Raw genomic sequence first — 22,865 nt, forward strand, 5'->3', positions numbered from 1 at the left:
TCTCTCTCTAAAATCTATAATTAAAATATTTTTTCGTCCTGACCGGTTGCTCACTGGTTAGAGCAGCAGCGTTACAGACCAAAATGTCTTGAGTTCAATTTCCAGTCAAGGGCATGTACCTGGGTTGCAGGTTCAATCCAGGGCCCTGGTCAGGACTCATGCGGGAGGCAACCAATCACTGTGTCTCTTTCACATGGATGTTTCTCTCTCTCCCTCCCTTACTCCCTTCCATTCTCTCTCTCTCTCTCTCTAAAAAAAAAAAAAAAAAAAAAAAAAAATGGAAAAAATATCCTTGGGTGAGGATTAAACAACAACAAAAAAATTCTAATTTCTTCTTTGACACATGAATTATTTCGAATTCTATTGCCTAATTTTCAAACATTTGGGCTTTTAAAATTATATTTTGTTATTGATTCCTAGTTTAATTCTGTTGTGGTCACAGATCGTGCTCTGCATAATTTTCAATCATTTGAAATTTAAGAGACCTATGCTTAATAAACTAGCACATGGTCAATATTGGTAAATGTTCCATGCACACTTGAGAACAGTATGTAACTACAATTGTTGCATACAATGTTCTATATGTGTCAAGAGAAATCTGTTAAAAGCATTCCAATCTGTATCTTTATGGATTTTTTTAATTAAATCTTTATTGTTCAGATTATTACAGTTGTTCCTCTTTTTCCCCCCCGCCCCATAGCTCCCCTCTACCCGGTTCCCACCCCTCCCTCTGCCCTCACCCCCCCCCCCCCACTGTCCTCATCCATAGGTGCACAATTTTTGTCCAGTCTCTTCCCGCATCCTCCACACCCCTTTCCCCCCCAAGAATAGTCAGTCCACTCACTTTCTATGCCCCTGATTCTATTATAATCACCAGTTTATTCTGTTCATCAGATTTTTTATTCACTTGATTTTTAGATTCACTTGTTGATAGATGTGTATTTGTTGTTCATAATTTGTATCTTTACCTTTTTCTTCTTCTTCCTCTTCTTAAAGGATACCTTTCAGCATTTCATATAACATTGGTTTGGTGGTGATGAACTCCTTTAGCTTTTTCTTATCTGTAAAGCTCTTTATCTGACCTTCAATTCTGAATGATAGCTTTGCTGGGTAAAGTTGTAGGTTCTTGGCATTCACCACTTTGAATATTTCTTGCCACTCCCTTCTGGCCTGCATAGTTTCTGTTGAGAAATCAGCTGACAGTTGTATGGGTACTCCCTTGTAGGTAACTAACTGTTTTTCTCTTGCTGCTTTTAAGATTCTCTCTTTGTCTTTTGCTCTTGGCATTTTAAATATGATGTGTCTTGGTGTGGTCCTCTTTGGATTCCTTTTGTTTGGGGTTCTCTGCGCTTCCTGGACTTGTAAGTCTATTTCTTTCACCAGGTAGGGGAAGTTTTCTGTCATTATTTCTTCAAAGAGGTTTTCAATATCTTGCTCTCTCTCTTCTTCTGGCACCCCTATAATTTGGATGTTGGTATGCTTGAAGCTGTCCCAGAGGCTCCTTACACTATCTTCGTATTTTTGGATTCTTTTTTCATTTTGCTTTTCTGGTTGGGTGTTTTTTGCTTCTTCGCATTTCAAATCTTTGACTTGATTCTTGTGATCCTCTGGTCTGCTGTTGGGAGTCTGTATAATGTTCTTTATTTCAGTCAGTGTATGCCTAATTTCTAGTTGGTCCTTTATCACAACATCGAGGGTCTCACTAGATTTCTTGAGGATCTCACTACATTTATCAGCGGTTTCTAGAAAGTTCTTGAAAAACCTTAAAAATGTGGTTTTGATCTCTGTATCCAGTAGTTTGCTTTCCTCCATTTCTGTCATTTGTGTCCTGTTTCTTTGTCTCGGCATTTTTTATGCTTCGCTGTATCAATAGAGTGCCTTTCTGTGCTAAGTGTCCTATAGGGCCTGGTGGCTCAGCCTCCCCAATTACCTGAGGTAGACACTCTTGGTGCACCCCCTTGTGGGCTTTGTGCACAGTCTTGTTGTAGTTAAGCCTTGATTGTTGTAGGTAACACTGGGAGAATTTGACCTCCAGGCCAATTGGCTGTGAGAATCAGCTGTGTCTACGGTGGGAGAACTGTGCTGAAGACACCCTTATGGGACAAGACTTGCTTCAGAGGGGCTTTGGTGCTCACTGAGTCTGCCCCCTGAGTGTGTCCCTTATGGATCTGTGGAGTTATAATTGGATGGTCCCACTCTGACCACTGGGTACACTGGCTCTTGGATCTAAGGAGGTGCTAATTTAGCCTCTGCCTGAGGCTACACTGCAGAAGCCAGCTGTAAAGCAATGCAAGTTGCCCTGGGGCCTTGGGCAGCTGCAGTTTGTTAAGTAATTTTTAGATTACAAAGGGCCAGGCCTTTCATATGCAAAAGCCTCCCTGCACGGCTTGGGCGGGGCGGAGCTCCAGGGGATCAACTGGGCGGGGCGGAGCGAGTAGTATGGCTGCTCTCAGTCCAGTCCTCAGAGGCCCCGGAAATCGCTGCTGTGTGCCTCCGAGAGAAAGCTGCTCTTGAGTTCCGACCAATGCCAGACAGTCCCGTTTCTCCTGTATGAATCTGGGTTCCCAGAGACTCGCCCGGAACTGGAGCTCAGAGACTGAGACTCCCTCCTGATTGAAAAAGACAATCGCGCCCTCAGCCGCCAGCCCGCTTCGCATGCACCTCCGCACCTTAGTATTTTACTTCCGCACCGCACCTCCTCTGAGTCTCAGTATGCTTTTCTCTTTCCTTCCAGTTGTAGAATTTCCACTCAGCCAGCCTTCCTGTGGTTCTGGATAATGTCTGTTCCATCTTTTAGTTGTATTTTTGAAGTGGTTGTGTGAGGCAGCAACCTCCGGTGTTTACCTATGCCGCCATCTTGGTTCTCTTTGAGTAATTGTTTTAAATCTCAATTAAACTATTTTTTCATTTATAGAAATTCCATTGGCTCTTTTTCAAACCTACTTAATTTAGAAGTCTCTTGTTCCTGATTCATAGTTTCAAGCTTTTATTTCTTTAAACATATTAAACTTGGTTATTTTTAAATTCTGTGCTGATCATTTTCAATATCTGAAGTCTTTGAGGATTTAATTCAGCTGTACTGTTATTCTTCTGTTTTCCATTCATGGTATCTTGTCCCCTTGTGTGTTTTGTGACTTCTTACCAGAAGTTGTTTATTTTCTTGGACTTCTATCCTGAATTTTTGTGATAATTCTTTGAGGCTTCCAGAAATTCCTCTTCCATAAATAATTTGCATTTTCTGCCCTAGACAATTTGGCTCAGTGGATAGAGTGTCGGCCTGTGGACTAAAGGGTCCCAGGTTTGATTCTGGTCAAGGGCACCGCCCCGGGATGCAGACTCAATCCCCAGTAGGGGGAGTGCAGGAAGCAGCCAATCAATGATTCTCTCTCATCATTGATGTTTCTATCTCTCTCTCCCTCTCCCTTCCTCTCTGAAATCAATAAAAAACATATTTTAAAAATAAATAAATTGCATTTGCTTCTGGCAGTCACCTGGAGGAAGCTAACAATCTAGAACTACTTAAAATTAAGCTTTAAGTTTGAGATTTTGGGGATTACACAGTAGACTAAATTATGACCATAAACGATGTAAGGGCTGACCTGCAGTGAGGAAATTTCAAAAAGTTTGCCCTCTCCTCCCATTATCTGTCAAAACAAGCAAATATCTTTACTGTATGGACCCTTTTCAAAGGTGGGCTTCTCATTTTTCCATTTACTGAGGGTGTTTCCCCTCCCAGACTGAAGTTCATGCAGGACTGGGTGTTCTATTATACCTCCAAACTTGGCCACTTTCTCTCCTCTCCCCAGTTCCTTAAATTCAATAAGAAAGCCACCTGTTATGCTCACTTATCTTCCTGCTTTTATTTCCTCTCCCCATCCCAGAATATTTTCTTTCTTTCCAGCTTAGCAATGTATTTAAAAATATGTATTTTTATATTTTTATCCAGAATTTTAGTGGTTTCAATGGAAAGGATAATTCAGGGTATTTAAACTACCACTGCCAGAGAAGAAAATTCCTGTACTTTCTAAAATCCTCCTCCACCACCCTCCTTCCATTCCACTGCCCTCACTAGTAAACAGTTCCTCGCAGTCTCCCCTCAAAACTCCCTAAATGAGGAGAGAAGTCGAGTCAGGAGAGGGCAGGCAGATATAGAGAAAGTAGAAAAGCCAGTGGATTCGAGATCTCAATGAAGCCAAAGTATCAATGAGTGGAAGTACCTGAGCCAGTGAGCTGGGGGCTGGGGAGAAATAGGGAGTTGTGGTGAGAGAACAGAATGTTTGAATAGGTCTGTACCTTTTTCTAGAGGCCAACTGTCTTGCTCAGGTAACAGCTAGTGAATAGCAGAGCAAGGCCTGGGAACCAAGTGTCATGTTTCCAGATCTGCATTCACATCTGAGGGCAGGAAGCACATTAGGGAACACATACCTTGCCGTAATCAAAGGCAGGCAGCTCAATGCTGGGGAAGAGATCTTGCACGATGGCATTGAACAGTGGCACGTCGGACAAAGTTAGCTTGGCAATGTTCATATCTCTCATGGAGAGCAGCAAAACCTAGGTGGGAAAAGACAAAGACTCAGGCTGGAGGAGCTAGGACCTAGGTGCTCACTAAGCCCTTCCTCTCCAAAGGGTGAGGGGCGAGAGCCAAGAACAATGGCTATACCTGAGCTAGTCTTTAAAAACATGACATGCCCTAGCTGGTTTGGCTCAGTGGATAGAGCATTAGCCTACAGACTTCAGGGTCCCGGGTTCGATTCCGGTCAAGGGCACATGCCCGGGTTGCAGGCTTGATCCCCAGTGAAGGGCATGCAAGAGACAGCCAATCAATGATTCTCTCTCATCATTGATGTTTCTATCTCTCTCTCTCCCTCTCCCTTCCTCTCTGAAATCAATAAAAATATATTAAAAAATTAAATTGGCCGAAACCGGTTTGGCTCAGTGGATAGAGCGTCAGCCTGCGGACTGAGAGGTCCCGGGTTCGATTCCGGTCAAGGGCATGTACCTGGGTTGCGGGCACATCCCCGGTGGGGGATGTGCAAGAGGCAGCTGATCGATGTTTCTCTCTCATCGATGTTTCTAACTCTCTCTATCTCTCTCCCTTCCTCTCTGTGAAAAATCAATATATTTAAAAAAAATTAAATTAAAATATGACAGGTAGCCTGGCCAGCATTGACCCAGGAACCAAGAGGTCCCTGGTTTGATTCCCAGTCAGGGCATATGTCCAGGTTGCGGACTTGATCCCAAGGGGAGTGCAGAGGCGGCCAATCAATGATGTTTCTCTCTCGATGTTTCTATCTCTCTATCCCTGTCCCTTCCTCTCTCTCTAAAAATCAATAAAAACGTATTTTAAAAAATGTGACAGGTAAAATCGGGCAACACAGGGGACAGGAAGAAAGGTGGGAATCCTAATCTAGGGAAAGAAAGGATCTGAAAAACTTCAGTGAAGGTGCATGGGACCAGTGACAATGGAGGTGTCAAGAGCCGGGTCCTTGATCTACCTCTTCATCAGACAGATCCTGCTGCAGGCGGCGCTTCTTGCCAGCATAGCGCAGCAGGGAGGTGAGCGCACGGAGGCCAAAGTCATAGTGGTCCTGCCTGGAGAGCTGCTGCACAGCCAGGGAGTAGAGTGTGTACACCTTCTTGGCCAGAATCTGGGGAATGGAAACAGAGGAGGAAACAACCTATCTCTCCACAAACCCTTCTGCTTCATTTAGGAAAAGTTACAGATACAAGAAGCTAAGTCCCAGGACTTGAAACAGCTGGGAGTTGCTCTATGGACAATCCTAATGAGGTCTTGTCAATTGCATAATCGTGGACTTGTAACTTCACACAGAGGGGAGACCTCGACCTCTGCCTCCATATCCTATTGACAGGACATTCCTTATAGGATAAACTGACTGTGGGGCCTTCAGGAAAGTCCTCTGTCCAGGGAGTCATCATGGAAGGAAAATAAAATAATTGGGGAAGAAGAGATTATCGGAATACCTTGCAGTTGCCAAAGCCCTCCCCAAAGAGAATGATTTCTGCAATAAGAGTTGAATCTGGCACCACCATGGCAATTGGACGGAACATGGATTTAAGATTATCAGGAAGCTCTGTACGACCAGCATAGCCTGGAAAACATAGCCATTTGTTTAGAATCTATACTGCTTCCCCAAGACTCACTTCCCCATCAGTCCCATGTTCCCCTCCCCTCGCTCCATCCTAACTTTCTCCCCAACTCCACCTCCAAGATTTCTTCCATTCTCCTCTCGGCCCTGGCTCCTCCCATACCAATCTGCTCCTCTTTCCTATCTCTAGGCCTTTCCTTACTTTCTGTGGGGCCTTATTCCAAACTCAAATCACAGAGCTGCCAGGTTCCCATCTCTCCAAGTTCTATTTATAATGTCAGTCCTAATAGAAATCACAGCTGCATCTCTGATTCTTTCGGTACCTAAACCCTTTCCTATTTTCGTCTAGACCAGGGGTGGGCAAACTTTTTGACTCGAGGGCCACAATGGGTTCTTAAACTGGACCGGAGGGCCGGAACAAAAGCATGGATGGAGTGTTTGTGTGAACTAATATAAATTCAAAGTAAACATCATTACATAAAAGGGTACGGCCTTTGTTTTTTAGTTTTATTCATTTCAAACAGGCCGGATCCGGCCCGCAGGCCGTAGTTTGCCCACGGCTGGCCTAGACCTTTCTGTCAGAGTTATTCCTAGAGAACAGTAATGAGAGACCCTACTGCCTCACTTTGGGGAGATTCTCCCATTTTCAACAGGGATGGCAGCTAGAACTCCTGGAGCTAGTTCAACGGGAGAAGATAGTTAAGTACTCTCAAAGCCTCCGGCTATATATACAGGGTTTACAGTTGTTCGTATGGAAAAATAATACGTAATCTATATAAAAGCCTAAGCGACTGTCCAACCAGTAGCTATGATGTGCAATGACCATCAGGGGGAAGATGCTCCAACCAGTAGCTATGATGTACACTGCCCACCGGGGGCAGACGCTCAATGCAGGAGCTGCTGAGCAACAGCAACGTTGCAGAGTGCCCTCTCGCACTCCAGGGCCCCTTGGGGGATGTCGGACTGCTGGTTTCTGCCCGATCCCCGCAGGCCAGGCCAAGGGACCCCACTTGCTGGAGGGACCCTGCTCACTCTGCAGACGCCCTTCTGGCCCAGTCCTGCCCCACCAGCCAACTTTTAATTAATTTCCTTTCAATGTGCACGAATCTGTGCACTGGGCCTCTAGTTAATAAATAATACAGGAATAAACTCTATATGTTGTGTGCTCACAACTATAAACCTACTTTTGCCTCACTTTCTATACACGTAGCCTCCCCTTCTCCCAGAAAGTCGTATGTTTGTTCTTCTCTCATACTTCGCCGTCTTCAGCCATATTTTACTTGGCTAAATACACGGGCCTGGCAGGACACAGTTGTTTGCCCTGGACACCCAGTTCTCCCCCTGCCCCTGGAGCCCCATCTATTCCCTGGCCCTTACCAGGATTCATGGTGATGAAGATTCCACAGGACCACACCAGATTTATTTCAAAGCCCTCAAAATAGAAGCGGGCGAGGCTGGCAGCCAGGGCGGATAGGATTGACAGGATCTGCTGGGCCACCACTGACAGCACCTCAATGTTGATGCGGTTAAACTCATCAAAGCAGCCCCAGGCACCTGTCTGTAGGGTGGCAGGCAGATTCACTGGCAGCAAGAGAAGTACCCCAGGTTGGGAGAAACTAGAAGGTGTGACTAGCATAGCCCTGCCTGAGTGTTCTGATAGGCGAGGTGGCCTCCAAAATGTAGGGAGGAGGGCAGGGGAGTGGGCAGTGGGAGCATAGTGCTGTTGTAGCTCCTGGCCAGAGCTTTCCATCAGACAGGGACAGTCCGGGGGAATGCTAGAAAGGGTGTGAGTTGGAAGGAGACGGGTAGAGAACTTGGGAGCACTGAGCGCATACACTATGCACCCGTTTACAGGCCTTAACTTATTTAATCCTTAGAGAATCTTCTGATTTTGCAAATAAGCAGAGTGCAGTTCAGGGAGGTACAATTTTAAGAACTGAGGGGATGTAATGTTGTCAGTTACAAAGCACTAAATCAGATTCGGGTTCCAGCTGATTTTCTGGGACTAAAGATATTTAAGGGGCCTCTGGGACAGGATGGCAGGATGCTGACCTGGGCCAGGCCTGAGTACATCCGGCCCATGGACTTGTAGTCCAGGCCCTCGGAACAGTTGACCACGATGACGTAGATGCCAAGGGACTTGCCCAGGTCCTTGACGGTCTCTGTCTTCCCCGTGCCGGCTGGGCCTTTGGGGGAGCCCCCTCGATGCAGGTGCAATGCTGTCGTCAGTGTCATGTAACACCTGAGAATTCAGGACAGGACTCAAGTCAGACTCCTGGGAGCCTTCACTCAGCATTCGCTGCCCCCACCCAAACACCTTGTTCATCCCACATGGCTGACCTGTCCGTAAGGGGGGTGATGACAAGCCGGCCAGAGTTACCCAAGTACTCATAGCCATACTGGAATTGTGTGTTGGTCTGGCGGATGATACAGTCATCAAGATCCTGGAGAAAGGGCAGAGTAAGAGAGAGGTGGGCTTAGAGGAAGAGTTAGAGCTGGGCAATGACTGAGAGTAGGGCTGGTGATGCAAGGAGGTCAGAGTTAGAAGATGAGGGGTTCCGTTTAGAGTTAGAAAGAGGAAAGAGTTTATAGCCAAGATGGACACTGGGTTCACTGCATGTCAACCCTAGTCCATTGCAGCCGTCTTTCTAGTTCTGGTCAAGTGACACCCATAGTGAATACCAACTGGAAAATGGTTGCCATTTCTGATTTAAGAGACTTGCGACAGAGTTAAGAACTAGATTAGGGCACTGTAATAGGACTAAGGCTTAGATTAGAATATTATTGTATTTAGAGAATAGGAATTTAATTAATGCATTAGGATTGGGTTTAAGGTACAAGAGTGGGGAGCTGGCCCATCTGCACCTTCTCCCAGTAGAAGCGCAGTTGGCTGAGCCACTCAAAAGCATTGACATCCATGAGGCCACTCTTATAAAGCTTCTCCAACACATCTCGGGCATGAACTTCTATGGTCACCAGAGCCACAATTTTAAGCCGCATGATCTTGGTCAAGTTCCCCCTGATAGCTTCTGAATACTTATTCAGTATTGACACCTGCAGAATGAGGTGGCAGGGAAGAGAGCAGATGGATCAGTGCAATCAAAGTCAATCCCACCTCGTCCCAGCCTAACTCAACTTTCAACCTCAAGCTAATCCCAACCCCACTCTAACTCCAGATCCCCAATATCAGCATAGAAAAAGGTACTTTTATTCCACCCAAACTTTCCTCACTGACTTCTCCCATAAAGCACCCTCATTCTGACCCTTTCCCACCAGCTCATCTCTAATTCTGACTCCAATTTATCACTCCCTCCCTCCAACTCTAACTCCAGGCCCATCCTGTACTTGTGGGGTTCCCCACCTGCTTCTTCTTCATGACCTTGAGGATTTTCTTGTCTCCCCGCTCCTTAGCTGCCTGCAGGCACTTGGCGACATCAGCCGTCCACTGGATCTGACTGGCAGCGATCACCATCTAACACAAGTACAGAGGCTGTGTTCCAAAACCCTGTCCCTGGCTACCCACACAGCCCAGCTCCCATATCCAGGGACCAGGAGCTACTCTCATATGCTAATCTGCTCCGAAGGGTGGGGCACATACTTAAAGTTAGGAGCTAAGGGTCTGGCATGCAGGGTTCCAGGGCCTAGGCCCAGAGCAGGGGCACAAGAAACCAGCATTTTTTTTTAAACCAGCATTTTCATATTTAAGATTTTGTCTTTACCTTTGCTGCTCCCTTTCAGCCCTATGTTTCTTGTTCCTTCATTTCTATTGACCCAAGCTCACCTGGCCAGCCCAATCCTTCACCCATTTGTCCCTCTTGTTAAGAAACTTCTTGAGGGCCAGACGGCAGTTCCGGAGAAGGTCCCGTAGGGTTACCCTCATGTTCCGCTCCACATCGCCAAGCCAGGACTGAGGAGAGGTGAGAGAACAGGATGGCTCGGCCTCAGAGGCCAAGACAAGAGTCCCCACGGGAAAGGTGCTTAAGCAACAGAACTGCAGGGCATGGACCAAAGATAAAAGTAGAAACTGGGTAGTATCTGGCTTGGGCCCCTGGGGGATATGGAGGCCAGATGACAGATTTTTGGGGTCACCGTAGAGATTACAGTTTTCAGGAAGGGCAAAACGTGGTTAATATCCCTTCACAGAGATGTTCTCTCCTCACAGAGCAAGCAAACTTCCTAACGGGAATAAAATCAACTTGATTCTTAAACCTTTGCCACAACTCACCTCCACAGGCCCTTCTAAAATTACCGAGTGGAGGAAATCAATATATTCGCCATCACCTGAAAACATTCCCACAGCTTCCCATTTGCTGCTGGGTCCCCCAACCTGTAGAAATAAGAAGCTATTAATGGCCTGGACTGCTTACTCCTAGAATCTGCCTAGATGGTGTTTGGACCCCTTTGAGAGTAATGTCTACTCCTCTCCCCTCAATATTACCAATTCTAAAAAGTTCTATCCCACATAAACCAGAATCATTAATATCCCCCTCCCATTGGGAGGACATTGTCTCCTTCAAGGCCTTGAATAGCTTGACCTCAACATCCTCCCCTGCCCTTCATCTCATTATAGCCAACTCTATATACCTTCTGCATTCTCAGAAATTTGATGTTGTCAAAGCATTTTTTGAGGTGTGGCTGCACAGCCTCTGGGTTGCGAGACTGGCCCAGAATCTCCAGGAGGTCATCATTGGACAGGAAATAGAAGCGGGGGAAAATATGGCGTTTGGTCTCTAAATACATATCCAGAGACTTCTGAATATCTTCCAGGATTGCGTTCATTTCTATCAATGAGTCCAGGAGACCTGGGAAGAAAAGCAATAAATGACATTTGATGGCTCTTTTACCACTGTCCTGAGTAGATCTAGAGTATCCAACTATATCTACTCTGCCAGTTCTTGAATGAGTACAGATTGTCATAATTGTTTTAGGAAGCAGAGAAGTGTCCCCAATCAATCCATCATGCTTATCCCATTCTCTATTAATTCATTATAAAGTATTCATTATACACTATTACATACATTATACATTATTATATACCACATATGATTCTATTAATATACTACATCTCTCCTCAGTCTTTGGAACAGTTTCATTTCACCAAAGAACTAGGGCTCTGCCAGTCACCCCAAGAGTCTGAAAATTAGAGATTGTTCTACACATATACAACCTAACAAGTCAAATCATTAGAATCAAATACTTATCTCATGCACACAATAAAAGAGGACTGCAATGACTAGAGTTGTAATATAGCACTGTGAAAAGAGCACTAGACAGGAATTGGCACAAAACATTCAAAGTGCTGAAAAGCAAGGGCCTACAACCAAGATTACTCTATCTTTTAAAATCAAAGCTATCATTTAAAATCAAAGGACAGATAAAGAGCTTCCCAGACAAGAAAAAGCTGAAGGAGTTCATCACCATCAAATCAGTATTACAAGAAATGTTAAAGGGACTTCTTGAAGAAGAAGAAAAAATATGAGTAAGAAAATATCGCAAAAAAAAATTCTCACTGACAAAGGCAAACACATAATAAAAGTCATAGATCACCCAACACTAAAACTAGTTTAAGGTTAAAAGGCAAAAGTAGAAAGATTATGTGTAATTACAACAGCAAATTAAGGGATACACACAAACATACATACACAAAAAGTGAAAAAATGACAAAACAAATGTGGAGGGATCAAGTAAAACTGGTAGTGATGTGTTTGAAATTAAGCAACCAGCAACTTAAAATAGATGCCTGGCAACCACAAACATGGCAACCACAAACTCAAAGTCTACAAGGTATTCAAGAAATAAAGAAGGGATCCACAGAAATAAAGAGAAAGGAATCTACGGAAAGTTATCAACATACAAGAGAAGAGAGCAAGAGCCCTAACAGGTTTGGCTTGATTCCGGTCAAGGGCATGTAGCTTGATTGCGGGCACATCCCCAGTAGGGGGTGTGCAGGAGGCAGCTGATCAATGTTTCTAACTCTCTATCCCTCTCCCTTCTTCTCTGTAAAAATCAATAAAATATATTTTTTAAAAGAGAGAGAAGAGAGCAAGAGAATAAGAAAGGAACAGAGAACTATAAAGACAATCAGGAAACTATTAATAAAATGGCAATAACTACATACCTATCAATAATTACTTCAAATGTAAATGGATTAAATGCTCCAATCAAAAGCTGAACGGATGAAAAAAATGTGCTACATATAGACAATGAAATATTACTTAGTCATAAAAAGAACAAAATCTTAGCCATTTGCGACAACATGAATGGACCTACAGGGTATTATGCTAAGTAATGTAAGTCAGACAGAGAAAGACAAATGCATATGATTTCACTTATGTGGAATCTAAAAAACAAAATAGATAAAACAAAACAGAAACAAATTCATATACCATATGATCTCACTTATATGTGAAATCCAATGAACTAAATAAACCGACGAACAAAACAAAAACAGAGACATGGATACATGGAACAGACTGATAGCTGTCAGAGGGGCAGGGGGAGGGGGAACTGGATGAAAGAAGTTGAAGGGATTAGCCAAATAACAGATGTGCGTAAGGCAGACCAGATAACAATGTGGTGATAGCCAGGGAGAAGGAGGGGTGGGGCTGGGGCTGTTTGCTCTCCCCTAACAGTCAGAGAGTCTCAGGACTCCCAGCCTCTGCAATCCTGTTGGGGCTACAGTAGAAATGATTGCCCCCAGTGCCCTTATCTGCCCCTCCTGTACCTCCTATAGGCAAGGGATGTCTGGGATAGGGATTATGCTCACCGTGGCCTTATGAGGCAAGTGAAAGATATTTGGATTTTCTCTTTTAAAATTCTTAGTTATTCAGGTGGCAGGGCAAATCTTCCTCTGAAAGCCACCCCCATAGGAGTGGAAGTAAAGATTAGACATCATTTTGAGAATACTGACACTTTTTTAGGGCTGTGAATGAGTGGGAGCACGGAGATAAAATATTTCTTTAAAAGAAGGATGAATAATTATATTTATATTTCAGGTTATAGTAGTTTTTTAGTGGGAGTGGGTGAATTTGTTGCCATGTGCACCTTGGGGTTTTGTAATGCAAATGTTTTAAAAAAATATTGTTTTTCTTTTCTCTTACTTCTTGTCCTTGAGTGTTCTTGCTATTAACATTATTTGTAATTCATTAAAAAAAAGTTACTAGTGTTATTTATAGTTTATCTTCCCTCCTTTAAAAAAAAAAATGGGGGGGGGGGAATGGGGACATCTGTATCAAAAAAAATAAGGAAAAGAAAAAAAAGCCCTCATAACCCGGCCTGTGAGGCTCAGTGTTTGAGTATCAACCTATGAACCAGGAGGTCACAGTTGGATTCCCTGTCAGGGCACATGCCCAGGTTGCAGGCTCAATCCCCAGTAGGGGGCATGCAGGAGGCAGCCAATCGATGATTCTCTCTCATCATTGATATTTCTATCTCTCTCTACCTCGCCTTTCCTCTCTCTGAAATCAATAAAAACATACTTCTTTAAAAAGAAAAATTTTTTAAAAACCTCATAGACACAGAGAACAAACTGATGATTGCCAGATGAGAGAGGGATTGGGAGGCTGGGTGAACAAGGTGAAAGAATTGAAAAGTACAAATTGGCAGTTATAATATAGTCACAGGGATGTAAAGGACAAGCTTGGGGAACATCTATAATAATAAAAGCGTAATATGCTAATTAGACCAGACAGCCAAACAACCTTCCAGACATCATTCTGGAAGTCCTTCCAGATGAAGCCGCCGTGGAGGGAGCCAAGGCAGAGGCAGTTAGGGCAATCAGGCAGGCAGGTGAGCAGTTAAAGGCAATCAGGCAGGCAAGCAGAGTGATTAGGGGTGACCAGGCAGGCAGGCAAGCAGAGTGATTAGGGGTGATCAGGCAGGCAGGCAGGCAAGCAGAGTGATTAGGGGTGATCAGGCAGGCAGGCAAGTGGTTGGGGCAATGAGGCAGGCATGCAGAATGGTTAGGGGTGATCAGTCAGGCAGGCAGGCGAGCAGTTAGGAGCCAGCAGTCCCTGTTTCAAGAGGGATGTCCAATTGCCGGTTTAGGCCCGATCCCCCAAACCCTGTGGGATCAGGCCTAATCCAGCAGTTGGACATCTCCCAAGGGGTCCCAGATTGCGAGAGGGTGCAGGCCAGCCTGAGGGACCCCCTCTCTCACCCCTGTGCATGAATTTTGTGCACTGGGCCTCTAGTAGTCAATAATCTATAATAATAAAAGTGTAATATGCTAATTAGACCAGACAGCCAGGGCTGCGAGGGCTGAGGCAAGCCACCACGGCTGCAAGGGCCGAGACCCTTGCACAAATTTTGTGCATTGAGCCTCTAGTGTTGCAATAACTATAAATGACACCAGGTGGGTGCAACACTAACAGCAGAATAATACATGTTGTCACTCAACTTTGCATAACCTAATACTTACATTTTATCAGAATAATTATGTGGGGTTTCTTTTTTTTTTTAATATATTTTATTGATTTTTTACAGAGAGGAAGGGAGAGAGATAGAGTTAGAAACATCGATGAGAGAGAAACATCAATCAACTGCCTCCTGCACATCCCCTATTGGGAATGTGCCCGCAACCCAGGTACATGCCCTTGACCAGAATCGAACCTGGGACCTTTCAGTCCGCAGGCCGACGCTCTATCCACTGAGCCAAACCGGTTTCGGCTATGTGGGGTTTCTTATATGTATACTCAATTCTTGGGAAAAGGAAGAATTGTGAGACTTGACCCTAAGCAAAATAAAGAAGTTCTCTATACCACTTGACAAAACTCTCTCCTCAGGATACCCATTGTAGGTGCCAGTCACAAAAAACATGACTTCCTGATTCTTTAGGCCAATATATAGCAATCAACCAGGCCTCACCATGTTTACCTCTTTCCCCATCCCCTACCAAAGTATCTACAATGAAGACTAGTTAATCTGATAACTAAAGTCAATGTTTGCAGGGGTGAGGGGAGTGGGTGGGTGGAAGTGGAAGAGGGTATGGGGGCATAAATAGTGATGAAAAAAATAAAATAAAGAAAAATAATAATAAAGTCAAATGTAATAATAACACTAGCTAATAGTAACCAAGGGCTTACTCTGTGCCATTTAATGTGATAAGTGCTTTATTTGCCTGATCTCATTTATCTGCATCATCTCATGAGATGAGTCAGCTAGAGAAGAGGGAGTCCTGCTGGTGTGGCTCAGTGGTTGAGCATTGACCTAAGAACCAGGAGTTTACGGTTCGATTCCCGGTCAGGGTATATGACTGGGTTGCAGGTTCAATCCCCAGTGTGGGGTGTGCAGGAGGCAGCCAATCAATGATTCTCTCTCATTGTTGATGTTTCTCTCTCTGTCCTTCTCCTTTCCTCCCTGAAATAAATAAAAACATTAAAAAAAGAGAGAGAGAGCAGAGGGACTTCTCAATCAGGACTTCCTGAGACACAGTGTTATTAATTGAGCACTAACTTTACAGCAGACCCTCTACTCAGCGTTACGTACTCCCGTATAACTCTTGTAACCCTGAGAAATAGCTATCATTAACCCCCCTACTACAGGTGAGGAAACTGTGGCATGGAGGGAGGGAGCTGCCCAAGAGCATACAATCAGTAAAGCATAAATCAGATTTTGAACTTGTCTGCCCGATTCCATATCCCATTCTCTTAACCACTACATTGTACTCCACTCAAACATTTATTGAACTGAATTTACTGAACTATTATTTAACGCTTAGAAGTAGCCACGGTGATGGTATGGCGGCCAGGTACAATAGTCATCTTTCAATAAGTGAACCAGGTGGCCATGACTTCACACATAAAACACAACCTGAGGTTATGTCAGGGCAAGAGGCCAGGGAGCTCAGACCTGGATAGTGGGTGCTCCGGAGAGCATTGCTGTCCTTGCTCATCCGCTCCATGATGGTTTTCCACCTGCTGTTGACCTGGTCAAATAAGGCTGATTCATTGGGCAGCTGCTTACGGATGTCCTCTCCTAGGAAGATATTCTGAAGGGCCAAGAATTTTGGAGTGAGAGGTGTTTCTCACATACTCTCCACACTCTGCTCCCTGCTCCCAGACCATGGGTGGTAGTTGAGTAGAAGATAAGGAGCATTAGAATCAAAGGGCCAGAGAGGTCAGAGATCTGGGTCCAAGAAAAATAACGAAAGAAGAACAGGCTTTTCAGGGAGGGAACTGACGATGAGAGGTAATAACTAGTGCTTGGGTCCTGAATGAAGAATCGCTGTGGCGGTGGGAAAATGAAGCTGATAACGGGGCACATATTAGGTCCTATGCAAATAATGGAGTGAAAACAAGGCGTAGGAAGAGCTCAGGCTGTGAGTCCTGACCTCCAGGTACATCCACTGACGCTGTACGGTGAGCACTGTCTCAATCACTTCCAAGATGAGGGAGAGGCAGCGCTCCCAGTGGTCCACCTCCTTCTCAAAGGCCTTGACAAAACGAGATGCCTTCATGGTGGACAGAGCCACCTGGTTATCTTCCAGTGCCTGGAATACTTCCTCTGTGCCTCTGGGGAGGAAAGCATCAAAATCATGTTCCTTCCCCATCTGCCAGTCCTTGGTCCCCGCTCTGCAGCCCAGGTCACACAGCCCTCCCCTCTCTCGCTCCCCGAGGCCCTCTCTACCTGAGCCGGTGATAGCCCTTATCCTTGTAGGGTATTAAGTCTAGCTGAATCACTTCCCAGGTCTTGGCAATGTTTTGTAATGCCTGTGGAAAGAAATCGGGGGAACACAACAATCAGACATTTAATCCCCAAGGGGAACAGGAGCTGCAAGAAGCCATCAGACGATAAAAAGCTGGAAGCCTTTGCTCCAGGCTTAGGAAGCGGGGGATTATGGAGAGGACTCTGTCATACCAACTCTATTGCCAGTTCTTTGGTTGCTGAGGCAGAGATCTCCCCAATCTTCTCCACGTGTTGATCCATTCCAAGTTCCACAATCTTCTCCAAAGTAAAACTTTCAGATTCCTGATCAAACTCCCGTTGGATCTCATCCCTGACCTGATCCCAGTGCCTGCAGCCAAGGACAGAGGTCAATTTAGAGGGCAGAACACCAGGGCCTGCTGAAAAGTATTAGCACTAGTTATTACCTCTCATCGTCAGTTCCCTCCCTGAAAAGCCTTGTTCTTCTTTCATTATTTTTCTTGGACCCAGATCTCTGACCTCTCTGACCCTTTGATCCTAATGCTCCTTATCTTCTACTCAACTATCACCCATGGTCTGGGAGCAGGGAGCAGAGTGTGGAGAGTATGTGAGAAATGCCTCTCACTCCAAAATTCTTGGACCTTTAGAATATCTTCCTAGGAGAGGACATCTGTAAGCAGCTGCCCAATGGGATATTATGATGTATATTTATTCATTCATGATTTCACCCCTATTTACTAAAAAGGCTCTAACAGGCAACTTAGGCACTGTGGGGAATACAGAGATTGATGCGCGATTCTCAGGAGAAGGGAGTTAAGATGGATCACTACAGTTTTATTATAGATTCTGTGCTGGGCTAAGTGCCCTACCTGAAACATCTCACTTAATTCTCACAACCACTCTATAAATCAGGGGTGGGAAATGTCCAGCCTGTAGGCCAAATAAGGCCCACAAAATCATTTGGTCTGGTCCTGCCAACGCATTGGGGGTGAGTTCATTAAATGTTAAGTATAGCAGATTAATTTTTAAGGGGATAATTTTGCATGGCCCACAAATGATGTTATAAATATCCAAATGGCCCTTGGCAGAAAAAAGTTTCCACACCCCTGTATAAATGATGAATTATTGTCATTCCATTTATATATGAAGAAACTGAGGCTTAGAGAGATTAAATAAGTTAAGTAAATAAAGTGGTTAGGTTATACTTAACCCCATACTTAATGGTGAAACATTGCCAAAAACATTATCCCTGGAGGCAATGCAAAAGAAGTAAAATTATTTTCTCCTAAATAGATAGGTAATTAATTACTAAAACACCATTTGTAAAATAGTTTATTCTATACTCAATGGTTTCAAAGGACCCTTCTATTAAACTTGAAAAACAAAAGTAGAAAGAATTAGAAGAAAGTTGGAGAGGATGAATTTATAACTCTGGGGTAAGGGAGGTCTTAAACAAGGCACAGAAGCAAAAACCATAAAGAAAGTTGTTGCCCTGGCCAGTGTGGCTCATTGGTTGGGTGTTGTTCTGTGCAGCAAAAGGTTGCTAGTTTAATTCCCAGTCAAGGGCGCATGCCCTGGTTGTGGGCTTGATCCCTTGTAGGGAGGCAGCAGATGGATGTTACACTCTCACATCAAAGTTTCTCTCTCTCTCCCTCTCCCTCTCCTTTCCTCTCTTTCTAAAAATCAATAAACTATTTTTTAAAAAGAAAGAAAGTTATACTTTTGGCTGCATCAAAATAACTTTTGTATGGCAGAAGGCATAAAGCTTAGCTAAGACAGATGGCATAAAGTGAGAGGAGACAGAGGGGGAAGGAAGCAGAGAAGGAATACAGAATCCAGGACAGTGCGAGAAACAGAGGACCGTGGCAGGCTCTAATGAAGGTCTCTTCCAGAAGGGTGTTTGTAGACAGAGGGGCACAGAGAGCTATGATCACCACGGAGGGGACAGGCCAGACGGTCACCCCAGGAGCGGAGGAGACTTACCTCTCTCTAAGAGCGGAGTTTCGCAGGTCTGAGATGAGAGGCATGGTCCTCTTGAACTGCTCGAGTTTTGATCGAGTGGTTTCAATAATTTCCCAGTTTCGGTCCTGAGCAAAAGTGGGAAGTATCAGAAGAGCTGACAATCTTACCTGCTCAGTTCCCCTTCCTCATTTGGCTTATCTTCTGCCCCCTTCCCTCCTTTCTTCGCACACCTTAAACTCTTTGGCGAGTCTTGTAAGGCGACGATACAGCCCATGGGCCATGGTCTCCATGGTCTCTGTCTGCAGGTTCAAGAACCGACCGGTCTTCCACTGGTTCCAGTTTTCCTCCCAGTCCCGTGTGATCTCCCAGATTTGCTGGAGTGCGTCTAGCTCCTTCGTGGCAGAGAGCAGAAAGATGTTAAGTAGCATGACTCTTGCCCTCTTTCTTCCTGACAAACACTCAGGTTCTTCGCTCCTCTCATCTGAGAAGTTTTTCCCTCCAGGCAATAGAGCTGCCTCCTCAATTCAGATTTCTTTCTCTACTCTCTTGCCTTACGAGCTCCTCAAATAACAAGCACAGGGAAGTATATTCAGCATCATTAGTCAGTAGAGACATGCAAATCAAAACCACAATGAGACTCAACTTCACACCCACCAGAATGGCTAGGACCCAAAAAAAAAGTGGGGGGCGAGGAGTAAGTGTTGGCGAGGATGCAGAGAAATAGAAACCCTCGTACATTGCTAGTGGGAGTGTAAAATGGTGCAGCTGCTGTGGGAAATAGTTTGGCAAGTCCTCAAAAAGTCAAACATAGAATTACCATATGATCCAGCTATTCCACTCCTGGGTACATACCCACAAGAACTGGGAACAGAGACTCAAACAAATACAAGTACACACATGTTCATAGCAGCACTACTCACAACAGCTAAAAGGTGGAAACAACCAAATGTCCATTACTTGTTAATGGATAAACAAAATGTGGTAAATTCATACAATAGAATACTAGCCAGCCACAAAAAGAAATGAAATATTGACTGGCACATGCTACAACACGGATGAACCTTGAAGATATCATGCTAAGTGAAAGAAGCCAGATACGAAGAGCCACATATTTGTATGACTCCATTTATATAAAATGTTCAGAATAAGCAAATCCACATGCATAGGAAATAGGTTAGTGGCCAACAAGGGCTGGGGAGAGACCGGATGGGGAATGACTGCTGTGGATACAGGGTTTCCTTTTGGGGTGATGAAAACGTTTTAAAACTAGAGGTAATGGATACACAACACTGTGAATGTACTAACTGCCACTGAATAACTGTTCACTTTAAGCTGGTTCTTTTCTTATCTGAATTTTACATCAATTTTTTTTAAAAAGCTACTCATGCCCGGCCAGCATGGCTCAGTGGTTGAGAGTCGACCTGTGAACCAGGAGGTCACCTTTCGATTCTGGTCAGGACACATGCCAGGCTTGCAGACTCAATCCCCAGCAGTGGGAGGTGCAGGAGGTAGCTGATCAATGATTCTCTCTCATCTTTGATGTTTCTATCTCTCTCTCCCTCTCCTTCCTCTCTGAAATCAATAAAATATATTTTAAAATAAAATAAAATAAAAAGCTCCTCATGCACCCATCTGTTTTTCCAGGCCCTTAGGGTGAATTCACCTGCCCCATGTGCTTAATTACCATAGGGCCTAACTCAGCACCCCACCTTCTCCAGGTTCTGCAGGTCCTTGGAGGCTGGCTGCTCGATCTTGAAGATGCCCAAGTTGGCACGGAGAGTGTTTTCTTCTTCCCTCATGGCATTCAGCATGGCCCGCATTTGGGCGATCTGATCTAGAGCAGTCTGGTGTCCCACACTACTGGTGAAGGGGCCTGTGGAAAATCCCAGATGAAGCTCAGATTCCCACTCAAGGTCATGGTCCTCTGAAAGGACTGTCATCGCTCTCCTACCTCTTTGTGGGTAAATCTCACTTCTTCCTCACATGAGAGAGGGAAGGAAAGGAAAATAAGAGAAAATGCATTGAAAGGATGATGATTAATCTTACCAAAACTAGTACATGTGGCTCAAGAATCAGAAACAGGTGGGACTTGGGAGGTGGGTGTACGAAAACTGGAACTGTGAGTTGGGCTGCTGTCTTTTGACCAACCACAGCTGGGTTGCTGACAGAAGTGCCACTGCTCTTTTCCTGTCCCCCCTATAGTCCTTCCTCCGCTCATCCTTGTTCGCACCTCCCTCGGCTGTAACCTTTAAAAGACTTGGTCAAACCAAAGGTAAAGGAGGAGGAGAGGACACGAAAGGAGTACCTTTGATGCCAAATTCTTCCAGAAGATTATGGGCTTTCTTCTTGAAATCATCAGCTGAGTGAATAAGGCTTGTCTTGAATTTCTCCTTGTGCTTCTTCAACATCTGTTCACTGTCCAACAGAGTTTGTTGGAAGACAACCCACTCCCCATTGAGACTGTTCAGCATCTCCAGGACCTGGGGACATCAGAGAGGGGAGGGTGACACACGAGCAGAAGTTCTGTCCATCTCACCAGTGCCTTTAAGGGCTCTTTTCTGATCCTCCACAGCAGTCTGTGGCCAAGTTCTGCATGCAAAGAGGCCCAAAGAAATCAAGCAGTGAGCTGCTGGGCCTAAAAGAACTCCATAAATAGCCTTAGGTGGGTTATCTCAGTGGATTAAGTGTCAGCCCAGGGACTGAAGGGTCCTGGATCCGATTCCAGTCAAGAGCAGGTACCTCGGTTGCAGGCTTGATCCCCCTGATTGGGGCGCATGCGGGAAGCAACCAATCATGCGTCTCTCACATTGAAGAGCCTCTCTCTCTCTCTCTCTCTCTTTCTCTCTCTCTCTCTCTCAAAAAAGTCATTGGGGGAAAAATATCCTCAGGTGAGGATTAACAACAAAAACAAAAAAACTTTAAAAGAACTCCATAAACTAACCAGAAATATCATTTGAATTAGCTTTGGCTCTCAGAGGCTTTTGAATCTTGAACCTTCTCCACACCCCCCACTACACACACACACACACACACACACACACACACACACACACTTGTCTGCTCTCCCTCCTGACAGCAGAGGGATCTACTATGTGAGAGATCAGCTTCCCATACTACCTGCTGCTGGCATGGGTTCAACTTGGGACCAGACGGTACTGGAACTCACATTCTCCGCAACGGGCACCTCATACTTCTCAAGAATGGCGAATTGCTCGTGGATGGGAGGAATCTGGGTCTCCAGGTTGGGCAAGTCGTGCTGCAGGGTATCCATGAGTTGCAAACTGACCCCCAGTTCCTCCAGCGTCTGGGGAGGGCGGCTTATTCTAAAGCCGGGCAAAGAGCACAGTTAAGGAGACAGGGCAGGGCATGCTCTCCCCGCCCGCCCGTGCCATGCACCCGCCCGTACTTCTCGGCGTTCTCCTTCAGGTAGGTGTGCAGCTCCAGGAGGCGCCGGGCGGCCATCTCCTTGAGCAGCGTCGTGAACTTGTTCTGCCACTCATTGCAGTGCTGCACCAGCGAGAACTTGAGATGCGAGCAGTCCAGCAGCACAAACTGGATGTTGAGGACGGTCTCCTCCTTCTGCACATTATTAGCAACCTCTGTGTAGCTGAAAGGCCCATATTCCTGCTAGCATGTTTTTTTCTTGGACATGCCCACTGCCCTGATGCCAGTTCAGGTTCTCATTTCCTGCCACCCAGACCTGTGCAGCAGCTCCAAAGCTTTCTGCTACACCCCACTGTCTCTCATTTCAGTCCACCCAGACACAGCTGTGACCATGTCATCTTCCCAACCACTGCCTTCAGGACAGCTATCAGGTTCAGTCTGGCATTCAAGCCTTTAGCATCACATGGACCTGGGTTGAGTTCACACTGGTGCTCACTAGCTCTATGACCTCAGGCAGGTTGTTTAACTGTTGGAAGCCTATTTCCTCACCTGTGTCATGATGATAAAAATAGGCCCTACCTCACAAGGTTGCGGAGAAAATGAAGTTGGTTGTTGCCCATAAATCCCTTTGCACCCTCCCTTTTGTGTATCTATGTTCCAAATACTCACTATTTGGCAAACATGCTGATATGTTCCCAATTTTATGCCTTTGCTGATGCTATTTTCTCTCCCTGAAATGCCCTCCCACTGCCCACCTCCACCTGTTGA

At 45.1% G+C, this 22,865-nt stretch overlaps 1 protein-coding gene across 1 annotated transcript in view; it reads right to left on the bottom strand.

Moving 5' to 3' along the window:
• The window catches only part of DNAH2 (dynein axonemal heavy chain 2), a 110,305-nt gene that overhangs the window by 47,856 nt on the left and 39,584 nt on the right, over nt 1-22,865 (bottom strand). The window contains exons 21-41 of the mRNA XM_081109007.1: nt 22,120-22,320; nt 21,880-22,036; nt 21,019-21,193; nt 20,423-20,586; nt 18,944-19,105; nt 18,735-18,838; nt 16,965-17,121; nt 16,734-16,816; nt 16,438-16,618; nt 15,957-16,095; nt 10,692-10,909; nt 10,333-10,434; nt 9,889-10,014; nt 9,469-9,579; nt 8,973-9,161; nt 8,448-8,551; nt 8,160-8,349; nt 7,485-7,665; nt 5,983-6,110; nt 5,496-5,648; nt 4,426-4,551 (exon numbers count right to left, since the gene is read on the bottom strand). Of these exons, the coding sequence (XP_080965133.1) occupies nt 4,426-4,551; nt 5,496-5,648; nt 5,983-6,110; nt 7,485-7,665; nt 8,160-8,349; nt 8,448-8,551; nt 8,973-9,161; nt 9,469-9,579; nt 9,889-10,014; nt 10,333-10,434; nt 10,692-10,909; nt 15,957-16,095; nt 16,438-16,618; nt 16,734-16,816; nt 16,965-17,121; nt 18,735-18,838; nt 18,944-19,105; nt 20,423-20,586; nt 21,019-21,193; nt 21,880-22,036; nt 22,120-22,320 (3,151 nt within the window). The remainder of the gene's footprint in view (nt 1-4,425; nt 4,552-5,495; nt 5,649-5,982; nt 6,111-7,484; nt 7,666-8,159; nt 8,350-8,447; nt 8,552-8,972; nt 9,162-9,468; nt 9,580-9,888; nt 10,015-10,332; nt 10,435-10,691; nt 10,910-15,956; nt 16,096-16,437; nt 16,619-16,733; nt 16,817-16,964; nt 17,122-18,734; nt 18,839-18,943; nt 19,106-20,422; nt 20,587-21,018; nt 21,194-21,879; nt 22,037-22,119; nt 22,321-22,865) is intronic.

Source organism: Myotis nattereri, assembly GCF_964212035.1.
Source record: "Myotis nattereri genome assembly, chromosome: 16".
Taxonomy (NCBI): Eukaryota; Metazoa; Chordata; class Mammalia; order Chiroptera; family Vespertilionidae; genus Myotis; species Myotis nattereri.